This window comes from Sapajus apella, unplaced genomic scaffold (genome assembly GCF_009761245.1).
Source record: "Sapajus apella isolate SASKATOON/1434 unplaced genomic scaffold, GSC_monkey_1.0 scaffold48, whole genome shotgun sequence".
Classification (NCBI taxonomy): Eukaryota; Metazoa; Chordata; class Mammalia; order Primates; family Cebidae; genus Sapajus; species Sapajus apella.
The window spans coordinates 8,277,610-8,304,582 of NW_022436988.1; the positions used below are offsets into that span (position 1 = coordinate 8,277,610).

Sequence of the window (26,973 nt, forward strand, 5' to 3'; positions counted from 1 at the left end):
CGGAGATTTATTTTTCCTCCCACAAGAACACTCTGAGAGTGGAGGAAACCATAAGTTGTACTTTTGTTGTTGTTGTTTTGAGACAAAGTCTCACTCTTGTTGCCCAGGCTGGAGTGCAATGGTGTGATCTCGGCTCACTGCAACCTCTGCCTCCCAGGATGGTGATTCTCCCGCGTCAGCCTCCCAAGTAGCTGAGATTAGAGGCACCTGCCACTATGCCCAGCTAATTTTTGTATTTTAGTAGAGAAGGGGTTTCATGTTAGCCAGGCTGGTCTCGAACTCCTGAACTCAGGTGATCCGCCTCTACCTCAGCCTCCCAGAGTGCTTGAATTACAGGTGTGAGCCACTGCGCCCAGCCCACAAGTCGTACTTTTAAAGAATAGGTCTGAGTTGCAGAAGACTGCAGAATACACGGGTCTCACTCCAAAGGGAAGTGATCTTGTACCTGATCAAATCTCATGCCTGGAGGAGGCTGCAGGGCCCAGAATGAGGTGGGATGACAAGCTCCTCTCTGCTTCTACCCCCAGCTTTGGTTTCCAAGTGCTGGGGTCCCTATGCTGTGACTTGGTGTTTCTGCTCTCACAAGGGACAGGCTTCTGCTCCTACAGGGACTATTTGGCTTATATCCTAAGTTCGGGTATTCCTCCAGGTCCCCATTTCAGGAAACACCCAAGTCTCCCTGGCAACCTTCCCCTCCAGCTTCAAACAGAAGGCTACTGATGGGGACATTGGGATGGAGACCTGGGACTTGAACTTGTGTTTTCCAGGCTGTTTGTCTCTGACGGGCCCCAGCTCTGCAGGCGGCACGGAGGGGGGCTCTCTGAGTGTGTGGTGTCGGTATGAGAGCACGTACAAGGAACATAAAAAATACTGGTGCTGAGGAGAGTATGACACGTCATGTGAGAGCATCGTGGAGACCAAGGGAGGAGAGAACGTGCAGAGGAATGGCCACGTGTCCATTAGAGACCGCCCGAAGGCTCTCGGCTTCACTGTGACCATGCAGAGCCTCAGTGAAGATGATGCTGGGTCTTAATGGTGCAAAATTCAGACAGTGTGGATCCTGGATTCATGGTCACACGATCCCTCGACCCCGGTTAGGGTGTATGTTTCCCCAGGTAAGAGCGCCCCTTGCTCCGGCAGCAGGGCTTTGGGGTATGACTGGACCAGAGAACGAGGGTGGACAGCACACTGAGGTGTGTCTGCGAGTCTCTTGTCGTCAGTCTCAGTGGTGTTGGGATGTGCCTATGGCATGTGCAGGGAGAGAGGTGGCTGATCCTTCAGCCTTGGGTGGGCTGGGGGGTGCCAAGCTCAGGCTCTGTCACTCCCAAAAGGCCCGGGCTTCACCCCATTACCCAGCATAGAGGAGGCCCCTTCATGCTGAGCCAGAGCTGTTTCCACCATGCCCTTTGGGAAGCCTGTTCCAAAGAAGACACACTCCCGTACATGTGCAGCCTCCTCACAGAGCATCCCCCTACCGTGTTGTCTTGCTTGGGAAGACCTTCTTTTACTTATTTATTTAGAGACAGAGTTTTGCGCTTGTTGCCCAGGCTGGTGTGCAATGGTGTGATCTCAGCTCACCCCAACCTCTACCTCCTGGGTTCAAGCGATTCTTCTGCCTCAGCCTCCTGAGTAGCTGGGATTACAGGCCTGCACCACCACGCCTGGCTCATTTTGTATTTTTAGTAGAGATAGGGTATCTCCATGTTGGTCAGGCTGGTCTCAAATTCCCAACTTCAGGTGATTTGCCCTCTTCAGCCTCCCAGAGTGCTGGGATTACAAGCGTGAGCCACCGAGGCCGGCAGGAAGACTTTCTTGTTTAGTAGCTTCTTGAGTGGAAGCTACTTTTTCTCTTACTCCCCGTGTGCTTGAGGGCCACGGAACTGTGTCTTGATGCTTCCTGCTCCTGTCACCACTTCCACCTGATGACTTTCCACCTGCTTCCCTTACATGCTGTGCCAGATGACCACACCCAGCCTCTACCTGTGCTCAACAAGTCTGTCCATCAGCTTCTAGGCTGCTCCCCCTCATTCAGCGGGACCTGCCAGCCTCTCCACTCCAACCTCTGCCATTCTCTTGGCAGGTTTTAATGAATACCTTGGCAGTCTTGCCTTGGGTTCCTTGACATTCTCAACCTCAGTGTCCTTTATTTTCCACTCTCTTCAGAATTGCACCCCATGGAAATGTCTCAGAGCTTGTCATCACCCAACCTGTCGCTACCCAGTCGTAGACTCAGACCTTCTATTTTCTGACAACTTTTCATCGATCAGCTCTCGCCCATCCTCATGCCATTATCCCTATTCTCAGCCTCACAGTGACCTTCAATCCTCTGTTCCTTCCCTCCATTTCCCCAATTAATTGCTCCCATCACTCCTATTCTGACCTTGCTTCCTTCCTAGGCCACTTTGAACCCCATGCAATAGTTCACATTTTCTTTTTTCTCTTTATTTGAGACATGGTCTTATTCTGTTGCCCAGGCTAGAGTGCAGTAGAGTGATCTTGGCTCACTGCAACCTCTGTCTGCTGGGCTCAAGCGATCCTCCCACCTCAGCCTCCTGAGTAGCTGGGATTACAGGCATGCACTATCACGCCTGGCTAATTTTGTATTTTTTAGTAGGGGCAGGGTCTTGCCATGTTGCCGAGACAGGTCTCAAAGTCCTGGGCTTAAGCAATCCGCCTGCCTTGGCCTCCCAAAGTGCTGGGACTATAGGTGTGAGATACCAAGCTCAGCCAGACATTTTCTTCTCTTGCCAGCACCCATAACCTCCATATTCCATTTCCTTATCTGCTTGACAAAACCCTCATCCCTGGATCAATCTTAATTTTTTTTGTTTTGAGATGGAGTTTCACTCTTCTTGCCCAGGCTGGAGTGCGATGGCATAATCTCGGCTCACCACAACCTCTGCCTCCCAGGTTCAAGCGATTCTCCTGCCTCAGGCTCCCAAGTAGCTGGGATTATAGGCATGTGCCACCATCCCTGGCTAAATTTGTATTCTTAGTAGAGATGAGTTTTCTCCATGTTGGTCAGGCTGGTCTCGAACTCTCGACCTCAGGTGATCCACCTGCCTTGGCCTCCCAAAATGCTGGGATTACAGGTGTGAGCCATCATGCCCAGCCAATCCTAAAATTAAGGTCACTAATTATCCCAGTTTGCCCAGGACTAAGGGGTTCCCTGAATGTGGAATTTTCAGTGCTAAGGTTAGAAAAGTCCTAGGACAAGTTGGTCACCCTGTCTAAAATCCACCTTCTCTAGCACTGCTGGGAAAGAAAAGTGAGAAAACGGTGCCTGTGGCTGCCAGTAGAAGCTCAGAGTTTCCAGTATTACTCTCCTGTACGTCTGTCTTTCATGCAATTTAAACTCATTCTTCTCCCTTCCCTTTCAAGTTGACAGGCTTCTCCATCCTGTCCAAGGGCAGTCCTCCTGGGGCTGGCTCCTTGTCCTGTGGTTCTCTGCCTCCCCATCCCCCTTGAACCAAATTCCCCTGCCCCCTGCCCCTTAGCTACCCACACCATCTCTTGTCCTCAGACTCAGACTCTATCACCACGCCCACGTCTCTTACTTCCCAAAAGCATCCTGCGGTCCGGCATTCGCCTATGCTAGGTGCCACTCACGTTTCCTTTCTTCCTGCTGGCCTGGGGATGGATCAGGCTTCTCCCCCTGCTCCCATTGCACCTGCTAGGGCTCCTTACCAGGGCCATTTCTAGTTGAAGTTAGTCCATCTGTTTATGTGCCTCTGCCCCTTCCCAGGGTGGGGCTTGCGTCATGTCCATAAATGAATCTCGAGCAGCATAGGTCGAAGGCTGCTTGTCAGATCACACTGAGCCTGTGTGGGCACCCGGTGAAGGGCTGAGCCTCCATGACAACTGCTTTAGTGGTGCACCTGACCTGAGACCTGAGATTATGAGCTGGGGGTCCAGTGGCAATGAGGGTGGAGACCATGTCAATAGTCTGGTCACCCGAAGTCCCTAGGAGGAGATGAGTGACAACTTATCCCTTCCCTAGGGGTGGCCTACAGTGGCCTTTAAGAGTGTCCACGTGAACAATGAGAACACATGGACACAGGGAGGGGAGCATCACACACTGAGGTCTGTCAGGGGGGATTAGGGGAGGGACAGTGGGGAGCAGGGAGTTGGGAAAGGATAACATGGGGAGAAATGCCAGATATAAGTGATGGGGATGGAGGCAGCAAACCACATTGCCATGTATGTACCTATGCAACAATCCTGCATGTTCTTTACGTGTACCCCAGAACCTAAAATGCAATAAAAAAGTACATATATATAAAACAAAACAAAACAAAAGAAGAGTGTCCATGTGAAGGGTGCTCGGAGCCCCCTCTTATGGTCTCTTTGAGGCTTCCTGGGCCACAGGCTGAGCCATCTTCCTTTAGGCTTCTCCTTCCCCTCCTCCTCCTGGGACTCCACATGAGGCTACCGTGGGATGGATTTGAGCAGATTAAGATGGGATTGCAGTTGTGTTTTAGGAGGACTTACCTTAGCAGATGTGTAGCAAAGTCTGAAAGGAAGAGTCTGGGAGTCCGGAGTCTTAAGCCTGGAAAACCAGGGGAATGGGGCATCCCTAACAGAAGTAGGAAAGTCAGGAGCCAGCTTGGGTGATGCACAGCTTAGTTTTCTGTGTGTTTGGAATTGTCAGGCATAGAGGTCTAGCAGATAGCTAGAGATCTGGGTTAGCAGAGTGTTGAGGGCTGGAGAGGAACCTGTGTAGAGAGATTAACTGGACCTCAGGAAGAAGTGAAAGCACGGAGGGAAGAGTTCAGGACCAAGGACAGAGCCATCCGGGTATCTGCATTTAAAGACAAAGGGTAAGAGGAAGAGACATTGAACAAGGTGCTGGAGCAGAAACAAACAAATGGAAGTTGAGAAGTCAAGGGCCATGAATGTTTCAAGGAGGAGAGCAGAGCTAGAGAGGTGAATGAGGGCCAGGGTTGACAGGAGGCTGTTGAACTTTTCATCACTAGTCAAGTTCAGAAGGGCAGATCAACAGAGCAATGTGAGCAGAAGCCAGAAGGGAAGAGTTAGGAAAGGGTAGACAGCAGGTGCAGGAGAATTTTTCATTCTCCTTACTCCCTTTTTTCATCTATTCTTTCTTTCCTTTTTCCATTTATTTACTCATTCATTTGATAAACTTTTATTGTTCGTCCATGGTGCATTGTTCTGGGCAATACAGATAAGGACTTAAACTCTGCGGAGTTCCTACTGCTTTAGAAAGGAAGATTAAGATGTAGACTAACAATAGCAATGCAGTGTGTTAGAATCTGTGTCAGGGGTCTGCATGGTGCTCTGTGGGGGCACAGAAGTGAGACACTCCTATGAGGCCAAGTGGAGAAGGAAAATTGAGGGCTTAATTTATAAAAATAAGGCAGAAGACTGGGGGATGATTGTCCCAGGCAATGGTAGGAAAGGGTCATAAAGCATGCTGGATACCAGGACCTTCAGGAGCCACACTACCATGTGTGCAGAGTGCATGTGGGAGAGGATTGAGGTATGGGGCTGGAGCCTAATTATGAATGGGCTTCAAGGTAGACTAAGGAGTTTTAATTGTGTCTAGGAGACCACAGGGAGCCCCTGGAGGTTTAAATTTTTTGAAACTTTTATTTTGAAATAATTATAGGCTTAACACTGCAAATATAATACACAGAGTCCTGTGAATCCTTCATCCAGTGCCCTTCAATGGTGACATATTACATAACTGTAGGACAATACCAAAACCAGGAAACTGGCGTTGTTACAATCTAGTTACAATGGTTATCTACACTGCAGACTTTATTCCATTTTCACTATTTTTAACATACATTGGATTATGGATGTGTTTGTGTAGAGCTCCATGCAGTTTAAGAGATCTGTGTAACTACCATCCCAGCCAAAACACAGAACCATTCCATCATCACAAAGATCTCCCTCATGCCGTCCCTTGTATTTGCACCCCTATCCCATTCCTGCCCCCTGGAAACCACTAATCTGCTCTCCATCTCTACAGTGCTGTCCTTTTGAGGACAAATGAAATTATGCAGAATGTAATATTTTGAGATTGGCTCTTTTATTCACTGAGCCTTGAGATCCATACAAGTTGTTGCGCTTATCACAATCAATAGTTGATTCCTTCCTATTTCTCAGTAGGATTCCGTTGCACAAGTTTACAATAATTTACTTAACCTTTCACCCACTGAACACAAACAAGACATGTCTGTGCAAGTAATGGCTGCTGGACTGTGACCTCTGAGGAAAGGGTAGGTGTTTCAGAGCCTCACTGTCATGCCTGGGACCATATGGTGGCCTCAGCAGGCTTGGGAACTGACCTTCTAAAGTGCACAGATGGGCCTGCAGGGACGCTGTGTGGGCCAGCTCCAGGCTGCCATTCAGGGGCAGAACCAACTCTGCTCTCTGGCCCTGTGACTGGGGACCAGGTGGCTTCACCCCTTCAGGTCCTGCTATTCTTATATGTGACAAGAAGGCACTAAATTACAATTCTTCCACATGGCAGTTTAAAAGCATGGCTGCAAATTTCTTGGCACTCCTTCCATTAAGAGTTGGGGCTTATGTCTCCTTCCCTTGGGTCTGGGTGGTTTGTGACTGTTTCAACCAGTGGGCTAGAACAGTGTTTCTCAACCTTTTTTCATTGTTATCTTAGGATAACAATGCATATCCCAAAAAATATCCCTAAAAAAAATCCCTAAAAAGGAATATTCCTAAAAATATCTCCTATGAAATTTTAATACCAAAGATGTATTATACATCCATCTATCTATCTATCTATCTATCTATCTATCTATCTATCTATCTATCTATCTCTGTGTTTTGTACCTAAAAAGAGCAAAAATACTTTTTCACCCTGCAAGAACCAATATTCGCCCCCACGGGGAGTGCATGTGAGAGGGCCTCTGTGTGACTTCCAAGGCTAAGTCAGAAGAAACCCTGCAGCTCCCTCCTCAGTCTCTTGAAACACTTGCCCTCTGGAAGGTCTGTGAATATTCTGTCTTAGAACCCAGCTGTCACAGGGAGGCCACATGTAGGGTCTCTGGGCAACATTCCAGCAGAGCTGTCTTGGATCACCCAGCCCATACTCCAGACTCGTGGGTGAAGAAGCCTCCAGATGACAACAGCAACCAGCCTGTGTGGCCAGGGTTCACACATCACAACACCAGTTGTTCTCCCATGCTTAGCAGCACGCAGGCTGCTGGAGCCTGAGGCCTTGCCCTTTCTTGACACGTGAACCATATGGACATAGGCACTCAAGATGTGGCAAGTGGTGAGTGTTACTGAAGGCAAACTTTCTGTGTGTCAGCAGTCCTTCACGGCTCTGCCCTCAGCAGCTCTGCCCTCCACGCTCTGCCCTCCATGCTCTGCCCTCCACACTCCATTCTCCATGCTCTGACCTCCATGCTCTGCCCCCAACGGCTCCTCATGCTACTCTTGGCAAATCTTCAACCTCATTCAAAGAAGAGTTATAGAGCAAACCAGCAGCTGTTCACATCTGATGAGATCAACGAGAAGAAATGAACACCAGCAAGTGGCAGTTGAAGAACCCATCTCAGGAGAGGAAGTGCTCAAGGCAATAGAGGAATAGTTCAGACAGAAAATTCTCCTCCATTGCAGAGAAACTACAGACAACAAGGTCTCTCCAAAAAAGGAGCTAAGAAAAGAAATATAGTAATTCGAAAAAATGATTCAAAGTAAAATAGGGAGGAAAAAATGAGCAGACAGAGCTCCGGAAGAACATAAGTGGAAGAGAATAATAATCATAACAACTTTATTGAGAGGAAACATATATACCTTTGAAAATGAGAAAGAGATGTGTGGTTATTTAATTACAAGTGAATTGGGGGGAGTGAAACATGAGGGCGGAGCATCCTGCATTTGCTATTCACAGCTAGAGAGGTGGAAAGGGCCAAGGTTGGGTTGAATCAGGAGTGGACGATGGTGGTCATGCTGGCTCTGAGCTGGGTGGGGGGGCGGAGAGTGTCACAGGCACAAAGAGGACAGAGTTGAGCCCCTCTTGGGATACAAAGGCCAGACAGGCCCTGGGGCCTCTGCAGCTGAATGATAGTCCATTTTCTCTGACAGGGTCATCCCAGGGCAACAAGGAAAGGAGGCCTGAGGGAGGATCCATGCAGGTGAGATGCAGGTACCTCCAAGGAATCAGCATGCAAGGGAGATGTCCTTTCTTTTATCTGCTCCTCAGGCAGAGGTGGCAGAAGGCAGAGGAGCCCCGTCAGCGTCCCTGTGCTGAGCAGAGCTGGCAGAGAGTGGGATTACATTCCTGAGGCCAGGATGAGGGATGCTTCATCTCTGCAGGGACCCTTGTCTCCTGGGGAATTGCAATTACTGCTCATTACCTGATAGGAGGCCAGGAGGCTCTGCTGTCCCCTCCGAGGGTGTCGGTGGTGTGAGAGATGCGGTTCCTTGGCTCAGATGGTGACTTTATTTCCCGCTGGAGGCCCCCTTAGCACTGCTTACTCGCAGCACAGTGCAGAGCAGGCCCACGAGCAGCAGCCCCTTCAGGGAGGTTGGGAGCAGGAAGTGGATGTTGCAGAGCAGGATCCTAGACAAAGAGGTCAAGATGCCAAGAGTGAGCCGCCTCTCCCCCGAGCCAACACCTGCGGCCAACTGTAAACCTAACCCTAGCCCTAAACCTAACCCTAGCCCTAACCCTAGCCCTAACCCTAACCCTAACCCTAACCCTAACCCTAACCCTAACGCTAACCCTGGTCAGCTGCCTGGTCCACAGCCAGAGAAGCCCTGTGCAAGGGGCAAGGTCATGCCACCCAGAGGCTGAGCCTCCAGTAGCCTCCCCACAGGCTGAGTCTGGGGCCCTGCCCCTTCGCTGTCCTTGGCTGTGACTGCCCTGACTTTAAATTTATTGATTTATTTGCAGAGATGGAGTCTCACTATATACCCCAGGTTGGTCTTGAACTCCTGAGCTCAAGCCATCCTCCCGCTTCAGCCTCCCAAAGTGCTGAGTTGACAGGTGTGAGCCACTGTGCCCGGCCAGGCCTGCCTTTGGCTGATCTCTCCCACAGTCCCTGCCACTCACCTGTGTCTGCCAAGCCCGAGGGTCTGCTGTGTCCTGTCTTCCTGCTTCTGCTCCTCTCTCTGCCTGGTATCTCCCTTTGTCACTTCTGCCCATCTTTCAAGCTCAAATCTAATTATTATTACCTCTTTGAAGCAGAGGAAGATTCCCCCAGTTCTGTCAACCTGGCTGTTCATCTACTTGGTTCTCCTGGGAGGGGTCTCTCCCTGCTCGGACCCACTTTATGACAGCAGACCTGAGGCCTGCTGCCTCCTATCACCCACATGTTTCATACTTGGTCTAGATAAACTAGTGGGTTCTGGGGAGTCCCCATCAGTGTGTTAGAGTCTGATCCCCAATCCTATTCCTCATCCCCTTCCCCACACCCAGTGCCAGGGCCCCTCCCCAAAGGCCACCCTTGTTCTCTCCCTGAAACTGGCCTCCAGCCCAGGGCATGGAAGCAGTGATGAGTCATGTGGATTTCACTCAGGGTTTTCTTGAGCGAGAGCAAGCCTGCCATATTGCACATCCTAAAAATATCCTTTAAACCACTGTGCTTTTCTTGCAAGTTCCTCTCCCTGTGGAGCTGCCTCATCCTTGGTCTCTCCCCGCCGAGTTTCCCCTTGTGCCTCTCCAGTCTCGCTAGAAGTCCTGGCACTGCCATTCTCCATTCAGCAGAACAGCCGCTCTGTAAACAGTGGAGCGAGACAGCAGCCAGATCAGGAAGCATCCCTAGTGCCTCGCCTCTTCCGGACTCCTAGGGAACATGCGCCCGGTTCTGGCAGGGAATGAGACCCTTTGAGAGGAAGGGAGTTGGGCTGGAGAAGGGAAGTGAGTCGGTGGAACAGGGAAGGCAGGATCCAGGGAGAGAATGGGCCTTGACCCTGGACTTGGAGGGACCCTGAAGGACCAGACTGTGAGCGGGTTCAACAGGGGCAGCCGTGTTTGTGCTGTGATGAGAGATCCTATTGATCCCTCGAAGGGAGGTGGGCTTCGGGTTGATGTCCACACCCCTCCCAGCATGCTGGGAATGTGAAAGAGAAGCAGGGGGCCCACCTTTCTGCTCTCCCTCCCAGCCCTTCCCTAGCCTTGGCTGGAGAGTTGGAGCGATGGGTGTGGCCCTGCCTATGACTGTGGTAGGCAGAATAGTAAAGCCCACCAACGACGTCCTAACCCCAGAGCCTGTGAATATGTTCCACTCCATGCAAGGGGAAGTTAAGGCAGTGGGTGGATTTGAGACCGCTTGTCAGCTGATGCAGGCTGGATTATCCTGAATCATCTGGCTGAGCCCAGTGGAATCATTAGAGTCCTTATCAATGAAAGAGGGAGGCAGGAGAGTCAGTGGAGCGATGCACTGTGGGAGACTCACTGACCTTTGCTGCCTTTGGGTAGGAAGGGACCATAAGCCAAGGAATGCAGGTGGTCTCTAGAAGCTGGGAAAGGCAAAGAAGCAGGTCCTCCCCTGAAGCCTCTAGAAGGAACCAGCCCTGTTAACACCTTGATTTTAGCCCAGTGAGACCCATTTCAGACTTTTGGGCTCCACAGCTGTATAAGCATGAGATTGTGCTGTTTTGAGCCACCAACGTTGTAACGATCAAACAGCAGCCACAGGAAAGCCACAGAGACAGCCACCCTTCCAGAACGCCCAAGGGTTCACCTCGCTTTTGCTTCCTGGGGCTTGAGGGGCTCAGCGGAGCCTGGAGCCCAGAGCCCGCTCTCCAGAGCTCAGCCTGTTGCAGCTCCTCGGGGACAATCTGCCGCAGTGCTCAGGTGTAGACAGGGTGGGGAAGGCCCGCTACAGACGTCACTGTTTCTCCCCTGACCAGGGCCACATGAGGGTCCCTGGAGGGAGCCCCTGAAGAGAGGTCATGGGGTAGCCTAGGGAAAGGTCTGTGGGAGCCCAGCTCTGCTCACCTGGCGAGGGGGCTGGTAAGAGCCGTGGGCTGGCTGCTGTTGGTGTTCTGGCTGAGAGAAACCCCGGAGGCCAGAACTATTGGAGTGGTGGTTCTCTTACGTTCTGCTGTGTTTCTTGTCCCAGGTGAAGCTGTGTCTGCTGTCCCAGGCACAGCTGTTTCTGCTTTCCTAGGTACAGCTGTGTCCATTGTCCCAGATGCAGCTGTGTTCCTTTTCCCAGGCACAGTTGTTTCTGCTTTGCTAGGTAGAGCTGTGTCTGTTGTCCCAGGTGATGCTGTGTCTGCTGTCCCAGGTACAGTTGTGACTATGGTCATAGGTTTTGGACACATAGAGCAACGGATAGTTCTGACGGCGGCCCAGGTAGCTTTCCTGTGGCCCATGCCATCCCCTACTCCTCCAAGGACTGTGAAATATTTAGTCTTAGCACTACAGGTCAGCTACACTTGTTTCATTTTGTATCTTTTTGCAATCTTATCGAAAATGTAACATTATTTCATTTACAAAGAAACACCACTGCACCACCTGTGAAGGATTTGTGGTGAGAAGCTGTGTAGGCAATTTACAGATCTTTAACTTAGTGGCAGAGTCCTGAATGGCACAGCAGAGCATTGAGAACCACACTCTGCTTCCTTGAAGTCCTACATCAGAGCCAGCCAGCTCTTCTCTGAGTCTCACCCGGGGTTCAAGCAGGCTCTTTGCTGCCTGCTGGTGTAGTGAAGAAGTGACCCTCACAGCCGGCTGCCCCTCCCTGGACCCTGCCTGGGGACTCAGGGCTCCTCTCCCCTGCAGCTGGACCGAGTGTCTGCTTCTGGCTGAGTTTTTCCTGCCTCCCAAAAGCTTCCTTATTTCACTAGGCTTGGAGGGTTGCAGCCTTCAACTCTCCCCCAGCTCCTCCTTTCCTTCCACCCATCCACACCCCCTCCTGCCTTTGTTCTCTTTTAAAGTCAATTTCTGGAACATTCTAAAACCAGCAGACTTCCCCACTGCATGCGCACATAGGCACACCACATTTGCATACAAGAAGCTGAAAAGGGCTTTTCCCTGCTTGGTAAATGGACCCACAAATAACAGATACATGATTGAGTGGGCATCTGTGCATGTGTATGGGGAGCTGAGAGTTTCCTTGGGGCCCATGGTGGAGATGACACTGATGGCTGTGGGGGTCGGGCTATGGGATGAGGGTGACAGCCTCTCTTTCTGAGAGCCCCCAGTTCTGAGTTCTGAGTCCCCTTAGGGGCTCAGGGCAGCCAGGGGAGACCCGTGGGAGGGCTCTGCACTGTGCCAGTTTCTGTGTTTCTCTCTTTCAGGAATGAGTCAGTCTCCCGTGCCCTCCTTTGCCCATATGTCACCAGAGGAGGGAGAGGAAGAGAGGGGGGTGGCACAGGGAGAGGGTCACCATAGGCTCTTGGTCACTACATGCTTGTCTTGGAGCTTAGACCTCTGGGATTGTGACTTTCTTGCATTCCCCTCCCTGTACACCTGACAAGTGCCCCTGTCAGGTTGGGGCTGCCCTGAGGGGGCACGGTTGCCCCAAGTGACTTGCAGAAGAGAACCTGCCTTCTGTCTCACCCTGAACTGAGCCTGCCCAAGCCAGGCCAGTTCCACTTGGCTCCCTCTGGTAACAGCAGATAGAGATGTGCAGAGATGCTGGGGCTTCCTCTGTCTTCCAGTATTTCCAGAACCTTGGTGTAACCCCCACCAACACACACACACACGTGCACACGCACACACACAAACATGCACACACAGACACACATGGCCCATTTGTACACATGCATCTATGCACAGCACACGCACAGACACAAGCAAGCCTAGGCACCCCCACGCACAGTCACACCCACACACACAGGCATACCCAAGCACACCCAAGCATACGCCCATGGGTAGTCCCAGAGCAAAGTCAAGACTGCATCACTGAATCCTCTTGGGTCAGCACCAGAGCTTGGTACAGGAGGGAGCTGCTCCTACCTGGGTAAACGGTCACTTCAACTTGGACCCCAAGGTCAGTGCCCGTCCTCTCGATGCCACACCAGTAGGTGTCAGTGTCCGACCTCCAGAGTATCTTCATGGTTATGGTGAACACACGGTTTTTCTGATCGTCCCTGATGGACACTCGGTCTCTCTCTACTGTGTGCTCTGATCCCGTAGTTATAACGAGGATTTCGCAGGACTTCCAGCCACTTCCACGGCACCACCACTTGCTGTAGGTTTCCCAGCCTTGGTCATAATGACACTGCACTGTCAGTGAGTCCCATTCTGTGCCCCACACAGCGCCAGGACCATAGATGGAGAAACACCCTGGAAGGCAGAACACAATGTTCAGCTCTTTCCTCCCTGGCACTGCCCAGGACTTCCGGCACCTCACTGGGGACTGACCAGGAGCCTTTGCCCTCAGCTCCCAAATTCTCGAATTCTCACATCCATTTGTTCCTTCATTCCCGGTGGTATGTCTTTTGTTGTCACCCCTCTGACAAGGTTCTCCTGAGGGCTCCCTGCCCAGCGCAGTGGTCTGTTCACCCTTCATCCTGGCAACCACCCTCTCCTTTTGGAAACCTTCCCTCCTTTGCCCTGAAGTAATACCCACTTCCCCAGCAATCCCTAGCTCTCACTGCAGCCACCAGTCTATTTTATTTATTTATTTACTTATGTTTTGAGACAGAGTCTCTCTCTGTCGCCCAGGCTGGACGCCGCTGGATCTTCTGTACCCCATGCTCCCATGCTGGAGTACAGTGGTGACATCTCAACTCACTGCAACCTCCACCTGCTGGGTTCAAGCGATTCTTATGCCTCAGCCTTCCAAGTAGCTGGGACTACAGGTATGTGCCACCACGCCCAGCTAATTTTTGTATTAGTAGAGACAGAGTTTCACCACACTGGGAGGGCTGGTCTCGAACTCCTGACCTCAAGTGATCCGCCCACCTTGGCCTCCCAAAGTGCTGGGATTATAGGTGTGAGCCACCAAGCCCAGCCAGCCATTGATTTATTTTAAAATCCTAGAGCTGAGCAGGTAGACATCCTGGCTTCCTCCAGCTCCTCTCCCCCCTGGCACAGCACCCCACACCCCTAAAATCCCTCCCACGTGAGTCTGCACATGTAATAAAGTTTCATGAAACCAAACACACCTACCCCCCCACACCCAACAGTCACACACTCGTGTACACACCTGAGTGCACAGTTGATTTTCTTTGCCTAAGGACCATGCTATTTTTATCTCCATACCTTTGCACAAGCTGCTCCCTTTGCCCAGAAAGTTTTCTCTTTCTTGCTTGATGGACTCAAACCCTTATTGGGGTTGACTTACATTCCAGAGAGCGATTGCATCCTTGCCTCATTGCCTGTCTTCCTCCCTGTAACTCTGAGCTGCTCCATTTCAGTTACAAGTCAAGACCAGCTGTGGAGGCTTCTAAACTCCCAGATGTCTGGACCACGCCAGGACTGAGTGGGTCTGAGTTGGAACCTGAGTGTCTGTGCTCCTTTAAAGTTCCTCAGGGATTCATGCATTTAAGTGTGTGTATAAGCATGTATGTATGTAACTACTTATTTACCTGTCCTTTCATCCATCCGTCCACCCGTCTATCCATCTATCTGTCTCTCATCTATTATCCATCTGTCTACTTATCTCTTATCTATCATCTGTCTATCTATCTATCATCTGTCTATTAATCATCTGTTTGTCAATCATCTATTTTTCTGTCTATCTATAATCTATTATCTATCTATCTATCTATCTATCTATCTATCTATCTATCTATCTAACTATCAATCATCTGCCAGGGTTGAGGAGAATCAGAATCCCCAACACCTACTTAGTAACAGTCAGATAATGAAACATTCCTTCCTTTTTTCCTTCCTTTGTTCTTTCTAATGCGTAAGTGCATGGATGAGTGCATTCTCCCCAACTTGTCTCCTTCCCTCCAGCACAGACCCTCTCTGTTTCCTGCTCAGCCTTTTGGGTTCCAGTTCCTCAAGCCCCAACCCCACTTACCTGGGAGGATGAGAAGGAGCAGAGCCGGTGGGTGCCACATGCTCCTGCCCACCTGTGCTCTCTTCCTGGAGATCAGCAAATACCAGCTGCCCTCTAGCAACCTGTGAGGAGCCCAGAGGCAAACTGCTTTCTATTTGTCTAAATCATTATTTTTCAGCTTTCTCAACTGCTTCCTTTTTTTTCTTCCCTAGTTACTTCCTAAATTCATGAATTAGGAGAAACGCAGTGTTGTCATTTGGGAGTGTGTGTGGTATGACGACATATCTTCAGTGAACTAGGGAAGCAAAGGGTCAGGCCTGGCATGGGTTCCACCTGCAGCTGTCAGTGATTTAGGAGCCTCTGCCAGCAATGCAGGGCAGGGAGTGTGGCGAGGCTCAGAGCGTGGATGGAAGGGATTGACGGCACGCTGGCTTTGCACCTGAGGAGGACACAGAGCACAGTGCTCCCCACTCCCACCCAGCCTTGCTGGAGAAACAGCCTGTGCCCCAGGCTCTTTCCAGGTGACCCCACCACTGGGCATCTCAAACCACTCTTCCAGCCCTGGGCTGTCGTCTCTCCTTGAGCCTGACTTGGTGCCCCCCGCCCCCGTCGGAAAGCTTCCTCTGGGGTCCTGAGTCACTCCGAAGTGGAGGCTTGTGGTGGGGAGCTGGGGAAGGGGAAGCTGCCTTTCATCTCTAGCCCCACTTCACTCTGGCTGCTTCCTCCCCATCTCTGCACATTTTCCCTGCGATTGGCTGTTGGCCAGCCTCACTGCACCAAAACTGCTTACTCTACTGATCTCCAAAGTGACTTTCCCAGACTCTCCCCTCTTCCTTCAGACGGTCCCCTCCCTCCTCTGTCACCTGTTCCCTCTCCCTCTCCTGTTTTTTCTTTGCTGAAGCCCCTCCTTGCTCTCACTGCCATTCCTGCCCCCACCAGACTGCATCTCCTGGAGCCTGTCCTGATGCTCTCCTCTGGGGCCTTTCTCTCCAGGGAGTGTCCTCACCTGCACTGTAAAGTCCCTTCCATGCACAGGACTGTCAAAAGCAGTTTGCCACCTGATTTCCTGCCTCAGTGCTCGGCTCTCATTCCAGGTGCCTACTGGATGTTTCCTAGAGATATCCACCCTATTAACAGCTCAGATGTGCTCAAAATTAAATTCCTTGTCATTTTCACTCTAAAATTAGTCTGTCGGTGTGCCTGGTCCATGGGTCTGGGGCCTCCTGACTCCCTGCTCCATCCCCCCCAACCAATGCGCTGTCAGTTTAGCCTTCCTGCAAGAAAGCCCATCATATCTTCACTTGCAAAGGGCCTTGCAGGGGTGGCAGATTAGAGACAGAGTAGCAGAGGGCTTTGCCAGTGGGAACAGGGGAGGGTGTGGTGGGTCAGTTCTGGGAGAGGAAGTGCTGGAGGAGGCTCCTGAGCAGCCTCTGTTTATGTTTGTTTGTTTATTTATATATTGTTTATTTATTTATTTATACTCCAGTCACCCAGACTGGAGTGCAGTTGCGTAATCTCGGCTCACTGCAACCTCCGCCTCCTGGGTTCAAGCAATTCTCTTGTCTCAGCCTCCTGAGTAGCTGGGACTATAAGCATGCGCTAGCATGCCAGGCTAATTTTTGTATGTTTAGTAGAGATGGAGTTTTGCCATGTTGGCCAGGCTGGTCTTGAACTCCTGGGCTCAAGTGATCTGCCCACCTTGGCCTCCCAAAGTGCTGGGATTACAGGCGTAATCTAGGCCTTCTGTTTATGTTTGAATGCTGCACCTTCTCTTGGGATCTCGGAGTGTCTCAATGAGCCCTGGTGCTTCTGCCTACAGTCAGGAACTCATGGGTGGGGGCAGGACTTCAGGGAGCATAGACTGACTTCCTTCCTTCCTTCTTTCCTTCCTTCCTTCCTTCCTTTCTTCCTTCCTTCCTAGTTTGATTGAGGTATAATTGAGATAAACTGCATGTATTTAAAGTGCACAATTTGAAACACTTTTTTTGTTAAGATTTTTTCAAATTTACTATTTTTGAGCATTCAGCTAGTTTCAAGTTTGGGACCATGATGCATAGTGTGCTGTGAGCATTTTAGGCGGTGCCTTTGTCAGGCATCTGGTATCCTCCTTAACAGCTTTTGAAGGGACCTCCATTCCCTTTATCTGCAGGCATAATTGTGCTATAGATCAGACTGATAAGGTCTGGCTGTGTCCCCACACAAATCTTATCATCTCATCTTGAATTGTGGCTCCCATAATCCAATTACCTGGTGGGAAGCAATTGAATTGTGGGGGTGGGGTTTTCACTTGCTGTTCTTGTGATAGTGAATAAGTCATGAGATCTGATGGTTTTATAAAGGGGAGTTCCCCTGCACATGGCTCTCTTGCCCACCACCATTTAAAATGTGCCTTTGCTCCTCCTTTGCCTTCTGCCATGAGGCCTTCCCAACCATGTGGAACTGTGAGTTCATTAAACCTCTTTTTTTTTTTTGGTAAATTACCCAGTCTCGGGTATGTCTCTTTCAGCAGCATGAAAATGGACTAATACACAGGCCAAGACCTAAGTTCAAAAGAAGTGAAACTTCAGTGAAAACTCAATCCTTAGCCTCAACAGGTCAGGCTCCTGGGAGAGAAAAGTAGGAACCCGAGGATGGGACATTTGACGATTCAGTTGAGCCCTTGAGTCTCCCGCGGCAGAGCGGCCCAACGCACTTGTTAGAAGGTAACAGCTCCCCTGTTGAAGATGATGCTGAGGTCTCCAATGAAGCAGATGCCTCACCAGACACTGCTGCCCGCTAAGGATCTACTTGAGGAATCTGCCCTCACTTCTCTTCCTGACCCGTAACTGAGGTTGAGGGTCAGCCTGGCCCACCTAGGGACACGCTGGGCTGCTGAGGGAAAAGGAGAACTAATACACACTGGCTGGCATGAACCAGAAGAAAGTGTGTGAGAGTGAATCCCGGGTCGGTGGACTGTAGTGCTGAGGCAGGAAGGGTTTGTCAACATAGGGGTACTCATCCATGCAAGATGGGAGGACTCACCACTTGCAATGCTGGGAGACTGCTTCTAGTGTTCTGCTGGGATGGCTCTGAGAAGCTTGAAAGCAACAAAACCCCACATTCAATGATGTAAAGATGTCATGCAGGGTGTGGAAGAAAGGATCAGAAGGCTCAAGGAAGCACAGAGAATCTTCAGGGCAGCGAACCTGCTCTATATGATGCCCTCACAGGGGATCCATGTCATCATCCGTTTGTCCAAACCCACAGAATATGCAATGTAGGGTCCAGCCCTACAGGGTCCTTTGAGCCCCTCTCTGCTGGTGTGGAGACAAGAAACTGTAGAAATAAAGACACAAGACACAGAGACAGAGAAAAGAGAATTTGGGCCCTGGGGTTCACTGCCAACCAAAGCGTGGAGTCTGGCAGTGGCCCTGAGTGCCTGGACGCTCTGACTTTTATTGAGTACAAAGTAGGGGGCAGGGCAGGTAGGTCGTGGTGCAAAGCTGGGGACAGGGTAGGTGGGGCATGTCATTGGTAGTCAGTGATAGGGTCAAGTACATCACGTGTGTCATATAGGTAGGGGCCCAAGACATCCTAGTAACTGAAATGAGATAAGGAGCACAATGAGTCAGCATTTTTCCATACTTGTCAAGAAAGAACAAAGACATTATTACTTTTACTGATTAGCTCTTCTAAGAAAAAAGGAACCAGGTGCAGAAGCGGAACATGAGCGCGGATCTGGACCGTGACCGCTGAAGCACAGCATCACATAGAGACAATTAAGCCCCCGGATGTCTGTGGGGCTCTCTGACAGCCGTCAGCCCCGCCGCAAGAGCTTGGGGGAGTTCAGTTTTCTCCTAACTCCTCTGGAGAAGGGGACATCTCTGACATCTCCTTCGGCAGCTTGCTAAACAGTGGGCGCTTTCCCAGTGCTGGTGCTGCTGCATAGCCAAGGCGCCCTCTAACAGCCCTTTCACGGCGGTGACAGAAGGCTTAAAGTGTCTTGCCTTAGAATCATTCCTTTCAGGCCGGGCGCGGTGGCTCAAACCTGTAATCCCAGCACTTTGGGAGGCCGAGGCGGGTGGATCACGAGGTCAAGAGATCGAGACCATCCTGGTCAACATGGTGAAACCCCGTCTCTACTAAAAATACAAAAAATTAGCTGGGCATGGTGGTGCGTGCCTGTAATCCCAGCTACTCAGGAGGCTGAGGCAGGAGAATTGCCTGAACCCAGGAGGCGGATGTTGCGGTGAGCCGAGATCGCGCCATTGCACTCCAGCCTGGGTAACATGAGTGAAACTCCGTCTCAAAAAAAAAAAAAAGAATCATTCCTTTCACAATGTCACCCCAGGTTCACACTTCAAGACCTGAGAGGCATTAGTAAAAGAATTAAGGCTACCCATGAATGACTAAGGTCACCTATGAGTAACTACTGGAGTTATATCTCTAGTTGTTTTCTTCTTCATTACTTATATGAGGCTGAGGCTTCTGACTCCTGCCTCGGCACTTATGGGGTCTCCGCCCCACAATGCAACACTAACAGTGAATCCTAATGCAAACTTGGACTTCAGATGGTCATGGCGTGTCAACATATTCACCAACTGTAGTAGACGTCTCACTCTGGTGGGGGATGTTGGTAATGGGGGAGGCTGTGCCTGTGGGAGGGGAGAGGCACGTGGGAAATCTCTGTACTTCCTGCTCAATTTTGCCATGAGCCTAAAATTGCTAAAAAAAAGAAAGGTTGTTTTTAAGAAGACGCAAATTAAATTATTTGATTGTGTTTTCAGGTAAAAATATGCTGGTTCCACTTCAGCAGACTAAAATAGCATGCTAAACTAAGAGAAGTGAAACTTCAGTGAAAACTCAATCCTGCTAAATTAGTATGCTAGAGTGGAGCTAGCATATTTTACCTGAAAACACACCAAGTGATTATTATCCTTGGGATGCCCTGGAGGATACTCCAATTACCAGGGAAATAAGAACTATGCTGGTGTTGGAGCATTAGCATTAATGAGAGGCTCAGCTGTGGCTGTCTCTGTAGGCCAGGCTTACGGGAGGAGATGCCATTACATAACCGGGCTCCACAGGAGCAATGGGACTGAGAGAATTCCAGAAGGGAAGAGGGCAGATTGGAGTCACTGGGTGGTCTGAGACAAGCTGAGCACTTGGACCAGGCAGCGAGTCCTGAGCAGAACCAGAGGCAAAATTAAGATCCTAGAGACAAGAGAGGTGGCCCAGGGGTTCTTGCCCTGATTTCTAGAAATGGAAGTGGATACACTTAGCAACTGGCACATATGAATACTGACTCTCTGGTCTGTGCAGTAAAAGTGATCAGACTGGGGAAGGCCAAGTGGAAGCCTCTGAGGCTGTCCCTCTGCTATGGCCAAGATAATAAGTAAATCCCAAACAATATCACACTCTTCCAGGAACACAGAGATGAGTGCACCCTCCCAGACAACGAAAACAAGCAGTGATCCCATCAGATCTGCCTTTAATTTCCCAAGGTCAATGGGCTAGTGAAAACGTAACCAAGAGGCTGGGCATGGCAGCTCACACCTGTAATCCCAGCACTTCGGGAGGCCGAGGCAGGAGAATCACTTGAGCCCAGGAGATTGAGATCAGCTTGGGCAACAGAGCAAGATCCTTTTTTTACCAAAAAGTTTTTTTTTTTTTTTTTTAATTAGCCAGTGCAATGGTGCACAACTGTAGTCCCAGCTACTCAGGAGGCTGAGGCAAGAGGATCACTGGAGCTCAGGAGTTGGAGGCTGCAGTGAACTATGATTGTGCCATTGCACTCCAGCTTGGGCAACAGAGTGAAACCCTGTCAACAACAACAAAACAAAACAAAACACCCACCACCATATTAAGGAGTAGCCACATTTCCAGCTTCTGTGCCAACAGTGACGGGTTTACTAGAGTAGATGAATGTAGCCTGGTATGCTGTGTGTGACTGTTGATTTGGCAAAAGAATCCTTTCTGCCACCAGCAGAAAGGAAGAACAGAGGCAGGTGCGTTCACTTGGCATGGACAGCAGTATACGTACATAGTCTTGTTCCAGGACGGTGTTAATCTTCTTCTAAGAAAACTGGATTGTCCAGCCATTGCCCAGAACATTCATCGGCCTGCCTGAGCTTCTGCTCTGGAAAAGTCAAAGTTCAGACCATTGTCTAGTGCGGGAAGTGCAACAGGTACAGAGTGGTACCCCCAGGGACAGGCTGAGTTGACCAGAAATGACAAGGTCTGTATTTCTGGGCTCAATATTAAGTACAGTGGTAGGATCAGGGTTCACTGCAGCCTTGACCTCCCAGGCTCAAGTCATCCTCACACCTCAGCCTCCTGAGCGAGCAGCTGGAGCTACAGGCACGCGCACCGCACCCAGCAGATTTTTATTTATTTATTTATTTTGTCTTGCTATGTTGCCAGGGCTGCTCTCAAGCTCCAGGGCTCAAGCTACTTTCCTGCCTCAGCCTCCCAAAGTGCTGAGACTATAGGTGTGAGCTGCCACAACCAGGTTTTATTTCTTGTAAATAACTCTCAGATGTATTTTTTTTTAAATATTTACCTTAATTGTTGTCTTTCCATTCTGATGCAGAACGATTTTTTTTTTTTTTTTTTTTTTTGAGATGGAATCTCACTCTGTCACTGGGATGGAGTGCAGTGGTGCAATCTTGGCTCACTGCAACCTCCACCTTCCGGGTTCAAATGATTCTCCTGCCTCAGCCTCCCAAGTATCTGGGACTACAGCCATGCACCACCATGCCCGGCAATTTTTTTTGTATTTTAGTAGAGATGGGGTTTTGCCACATTGGCCAGGATGGTCTCGATTTCCTGACCTCGTAATCCACCCGTCTCGGCCTCCCAAAGTGCTGGGATTACAGGCGTGAGCCACCATGCCCCGCCTAGAGAAGAACTTATAAGATGTAGGAGGGGATGGAATGGGTGCTGCCATGTTTACACCTAACCTTTACTTGCTTTTATCTTAAAAGTTAGCTTTTCCTAGGAATTTTGAAACTGGAATTTGTAACGATGTATGTTGCAAATCTGTGTGGTGTGGATCCCATAGAACATAGAGACCAGTTGAGGTCACTGTTTTGGTCGAATTCAAAGGGATTCACCCAGGGTGATGAACTGCAGCAGAGCCACTAGAAACTGTTAGAACCACCAGGAACAGCCAACCAACAAGGCAACAGTCATTCTCCTGTGGAAAAGGGTCTTTTGCAATCTCCTCCCCATCAGACCAGTATAACACAGAGATGGTTGCAAAGGAGCCTTCCTTGGAATAGAAAGAAATGTTGGCCGTAGGGAGAGGGAGGCGGGTGAACTGCAGGAAGCTGTCATTGCTCACTGTCAACATTTGTGTCTTTTTGGGGATCTGTAGTTGTGCTCTTCAGTGATTTTCCTGTTCACTTTGACCCAGTGGAATTTTGAAGGACAAAGACTTGTCTTGTGGAAAATGTGTTCTTTCTTCAACTGTTGTAAGGCACTTGGATTTAGCAGCTATTTCCAGTGCAGGAGGCGTGGCCCTGCCCTTGCGGTGGGAGGTGATGGCACACGGATTTGTGTTTTCCAGGCTACTCCATTGCCACTGAAATCACTGGTCCAACCACGGTGAACGGCCTGGAGCGGGGCTCTGACTGTGCGGTGTGCTTACAGCTCACAATGGGAGACTGCGGTGTGCTTATGGCTCACAATGGGAGACCTACTTGAAGTGGTGGTGTCGAGGAGCTGTTTGGAGTAGCTGTGAGATCCTTGTTAAAACCACTGGATCAGAGCAGGAGGTGAAGAGGGACCGGTTATCCATCAGGGATGATCAGAAAAACCACGCATTCACCGTGACCATGAAGGATCTCAGAAGAGATGATGCTGACACGTACTGGTGTGGGATTGAGAGAACTGGAACTGACCTTGGGGTCAAAGTTCAAGTGACCATTGACCCAGGTAAGAGGGAGTGTATGCTTGGATTTGTCTCTCAGGGCCCGCTCTGACCTGGTCCCTGAGGTCCTACTTGAGTAAATTAACTGCCACTCAGAGAGACCTGTCACAGAGGGTGGCTGAGTCCTGAGGTCTTGCTATGGTTTTGAATATTTGTCCCCTCCAAAACTCGCGTTGAAACTTCATCCCCAATGTGGCAGTATTGAGAGACAAGGCCTTTAAAAGGTGATTGGGTCATGGGGGCACAGTTCCCATGAATGAATTAATCCATTCGTCAATTAAAGGGTGAATGGGTTAATATGGGAATGGAGCTGGTGGCTTTATAAGAAAAGGCAGACAGATCTGACCTAGCACACTCAGCCCGGTCACCATGAGCTGCCCTGAGCCATCCTGGGACTCTGCAGAGTCCTTGCCAGCAAGAAGGCCCTCCCGAGGTGTGGCTTCTCAACCTCGGACATCTCAGCCTCCATAACTGTAAGAAACAAGTTCCTTTTCCTTATAAATTACCCAGTTCCAGATATTCTGTTATAAGCAAGAAAAAGCAGACTAAGACAGGTCCCATAGAACCCTGATGGGCCACTTGGGATTGGGGGTGCAGGGTCTCTCTTCAACACCCCCAGGGCTCCAAGGGCTCCCTCCATGATGGGATTAAGTCTTTCTAGGGGCTTTTTTCTCTCTGCTCAGCTCAGTGCCTGAGTCTGTTGCCCACCGATGACAGGGTGGTTCCAGTTCCAGCCCATGGACCAAAGGGACCCCCTCCCATGTTAACCAGAAACCCCAATTACTGCTGGAGCCTTCTTGGAACTTCTTTATAGCACTGAGTACCTGTGTTAGAAAAGAAGAAGGGCCTCAAGTCAATGGCCTTAGCTTAAGAAACTAGGGAAAAAAGGATTAAAGTAAACTCAAAGCAAGCACCAGAACACAGATAATATTAAGACCACAGCGAAAATCAATGAAATCAAAAACAAAAGTAATAGGGAAAAATCAATGAAATGAGACACCTTTTCTGTGAGAACATAAAAAACTCTGTTAAACTTCTAGCTAGACTGATCAGAAAAGAAAAAGAGAGAAGATACAAATTACAGAGGTAACATTACAACAGATTTTACAGCTACTAAAAGAATAATAAGGGAATATATGTTGTAAACAATTTTTATGCCAATATATTCAACAAGTTAAATGACATGGAAAAACATCCTCGAAAGGCAAAAACTACCAGTCACTCAAGAAGAAATAGATAACTGGAATAGCACTATATCTATTAATGAAATAGAATTTGTCATTTACAATCTTCTGATAAAGAAAATTTCAGGTTCAGATGGCTCTTTGGTGAGTTCTGGACCAGATAATATCAATTCTATACAAACTCTTCCAGAAACTTGAAATCTGAGGCTGGAATCAACCTGGTATACAAACCAGACCAAGGCATTACAGAAAAAGAAAATAATTCCTTCTAAACAAAGATGCAGAAACTCTAAGTCAACTGTTAGCAAATTGAATTCAACAATATATAAAAGGATGCTATGTGATGACCAAGTGAGGCTTATCCCAGAAATGCAAATTTAACTTAACCTTCAAAGATTAACCAATATAACTTGAGTGCACTACAAAATAAAACTCATGTGATCATCTCACTAAACACAGAAAAGGCCCCCCATGTGTCCTCATGGCCTCTTCAGAGAAGGACACCAGTCAGATCGCATTAGGACTTATCCTAACAGACTCATTTTAACTTAATTGCCTCTTTAAAGGTGCTATCACCAAATACAGTCACATTTTGAGGTACTGGGGACTAGGGTATCAACATATGATTTTTAGGGGGCCACAGTTCAGTCCCTAACACCTGGGGACAGAGTAAGGAGGAGGGCGGGCACGGGGATTATGAATACATTCACCGTCCTGATCACGTGATGGTGTTACCACGTACATACATACATCAGAGTTCAAAGTATTGTCCACTTTAAATATTTACAGTTTATTATGTGTCAGTTATACCTTGATTTAATCACAGAAAAATGATATAAAAAGATAAATATGATGCTATGATCTCTTATTTTTAGATTGCTCCAGAAGCAAACTGAATATCAAAACTCACTACACACACGGGTAGAGTGAGTAGGGTGTGGTGCCCCAGGAACTGGCACCCAGTGGAGGCTGGGAGGCATGTGACATAGCGAGGCTTCACTGGGGGTGAGGAGGGTGATTGCGAAGCTGCTGGAAGACAGGAAAGGGTCAGAGACGGAGGGGCGGAGGTGGAGGGCGCTGGGCCCAGAGGCAGAGAGCCAGGAGTCCTGGGTTCCCTAGAGGAGGCTCAGCAAGGGTCCAACAGCTCAGCGGCGAATCACTCCAGCCTGAGTGATAAGGAGTTCACCTCGTCCACGGCTGAGACTCAGAAAAGAGCTAGCCTAGCCCAAGGAGAGCAGAACGCTATCGAGTGCGCTAAGCTGTGCCATGCAACTGATGACTACAGACTCCCTCCTCAGTCTGCTCCTCAGAATTTCTCTTGGTTCATTCTCTTTAGACAAGAATTCACGTAGGATTCTGGATGCTAACCAGAGAGTCTTGGATTCCAAGGCAGAGGCTCATTAATTCCTAGGTGGAGAAGCCTGAGGGCCACAGCCAGAGCTGGGTCATCCATGGAAGGGGTGAACTATGTTCTGCTTTGTCTGTTTAGACACAAAATTCAGCCCCAGAATGGACAACTACAACAGCTGCAGCCACCCCGAAGACCACCGCCCCCCTCACCAGGTAAGCAGAGCCGGGTCCCACCACTCTCCCACTTGCCTGGTCCCATGGCTTCTCCACTAGCAGGGGTTGCCAGCTACGACAGCATGTCCAGTTAAACCGTGGTTTCAGACCAACAACAAAACATTTTTAGCATAAGTATATCCCAACGATTTCATGGGCTATACTTACACTAAAAAAAAAAAAAACATGTTGTTTATCTGCACTTCAAATTTAACTGAGTATGCTATGCTTTTATTTGCTAACTCTGATAATCCTGCCTTCTGGGGGTACTCAGGCTGGGACCCCCATAAGCCCCCACTGTTGTATCTTTGTATCAGTAAAATCGCTGCAAACCTGAGGTGGGGGTGCCCCAATCTCAGTTTACCTTTGAGGAAAACAAGATTTCCCATCTAAGCTTTGGCTACATGAAGGCAAACTGCAGCTAGATGGCAGGACAGGGGACTGAACCTGCCCTCCCCGCTTCCTGGGGTCAAAAGGGCGTATCAAGTTTTGGCCTCTAGTGAGTGAGGAGAGACACCTCTCTCATCTGCTCCAAGTTTCTGCCCCAGAATAAATATTGTTCCAGCCTCCCTCTCCCCAGGTACCAGAGTAGGGGAGTGGAAAATGCTAGAGGGAAATGGGGATGCTGAAAGTTCGGCATTCTCGCCCTCCCAAGCTGACAGAGGGGTCTGGAGGATTAGTCTGATGCTCACCAGCTTTCGAGGTATCTGGAAGAGTCCCCAGAGGTCAGCACCTGTGTGCTAGCCGTTGGATTCCATCACAGCCTGCTGTGGTCAAGCCGCCTAGGTCAAGGACAAAGCCCAAACCACAGCCCCTCCCGCTCCTGATAGAGCCCAGCACAGAGGCGTGTGTCTCTGGCTCAGTCTTTCTAGAATTGCTCCTCAAGGCTTGTCAGTTCCCTCCGCAGTTCAACTCTGTTTTTTTTTTTTTTTTTTTTTTCATTCGCTTGATCTTGAGTTCTGCAAACGTGTCTGCAGAGATTTACCCGTGGGACTGGCTTTAGGACTCCTTGACAGTTTCTTTTTTGTTTTTTTCCTCCTTCATGCTTTTGTGCAAACTGATGAGGTTTTAGCTGTCAGGGGAAAGAGGCAAGAGACCCAGAGGTGCAGCGGGAGAGCCCCGAGAGCGAAGAAGCTGGGAGGACCTTTGGGGACATCTTGACCCATGCCTGCTGCACAGCCCTCCTCCATCTCCCCAGATAACCCAGTCCCATCTGAGGGCTCATCCAGCATTCTGGAGTTGGATATAATTTTGATTTTTCTTTTATTTCCTCTCTCTCTCTTTCTTTCTTTCTTTCTTTCCTTCTTTCTTTCTTTCTTTCTTTCTTTCTTTCTTTCTTTCTTTCTTTCTTTCTTTCTTTCTTTCTTTCTTTCTTTCTTTTTTCTTTCTTTCTTTCTTTCTTTCTTTCTTT

General features: G+C 49.4%; 1 protein-coding gene and 1 pseudogene across 5 annotated transcripts; one reads left to right on the forward strand and one right to left on the reverse strand.

The window, feature by feature from the left end:
* Positions 1 to 307: 307 nt before the first annotated feature.
* Positions 308 to 26,973, forward strand: part of LOC116525428 — a 27,918-nt pseudogene continuing 1,252 nt past the window's right edge.
* LOC116525706 (CMRF35-like molecule 7) lies at positions 4,245 to 15,176 on the reverse strand. Of its 5 annotated transcripts, none has more exons than XR_004257784.1 (5): positions 14,925 to 15,146; positions 12,908 to 13,237; positions 10,940 to 11,258; positions 8,352 to 8,557; positions 4,250 to 4,549 (listed from the first exon to the last, which is right to left on the reverse strand). XR_004257784.1 is itself a non-coding variant. In XM_032241819.1 (4 exons), exons 1-4 carry the CDS (start codon positions 14,962 to 14,964, stop codon positions 4,429 to 4,431), a joined length of 810 nt encoding a protein of 269 aa, XP_032097710.1. In that variant the 5' UTR covers positions 14,965 to 15,176; the 3' UTR covers positions 4,245 to 4,428. The 5 variants fall into 5 exon arrangements, 3 of the variants coding, with proteins under 3 accessions (XP_032097710.1, XP_032097708.1, XP_032097711.1); XR_004257783.1 differs by lacking the exon at positions 4,250 to 4,549 and adding an exon at positions 5,587 to 7,377 and having other exon boundaries at positions 7,412 to 8,557; positions 14,925 to 15,145; XM_032241819.1 differs by lacking the exon at positions 8,352 to 8,557 and having other exon boundaries at positions 4,245 to 4,549; positions 14,925 to 15,176.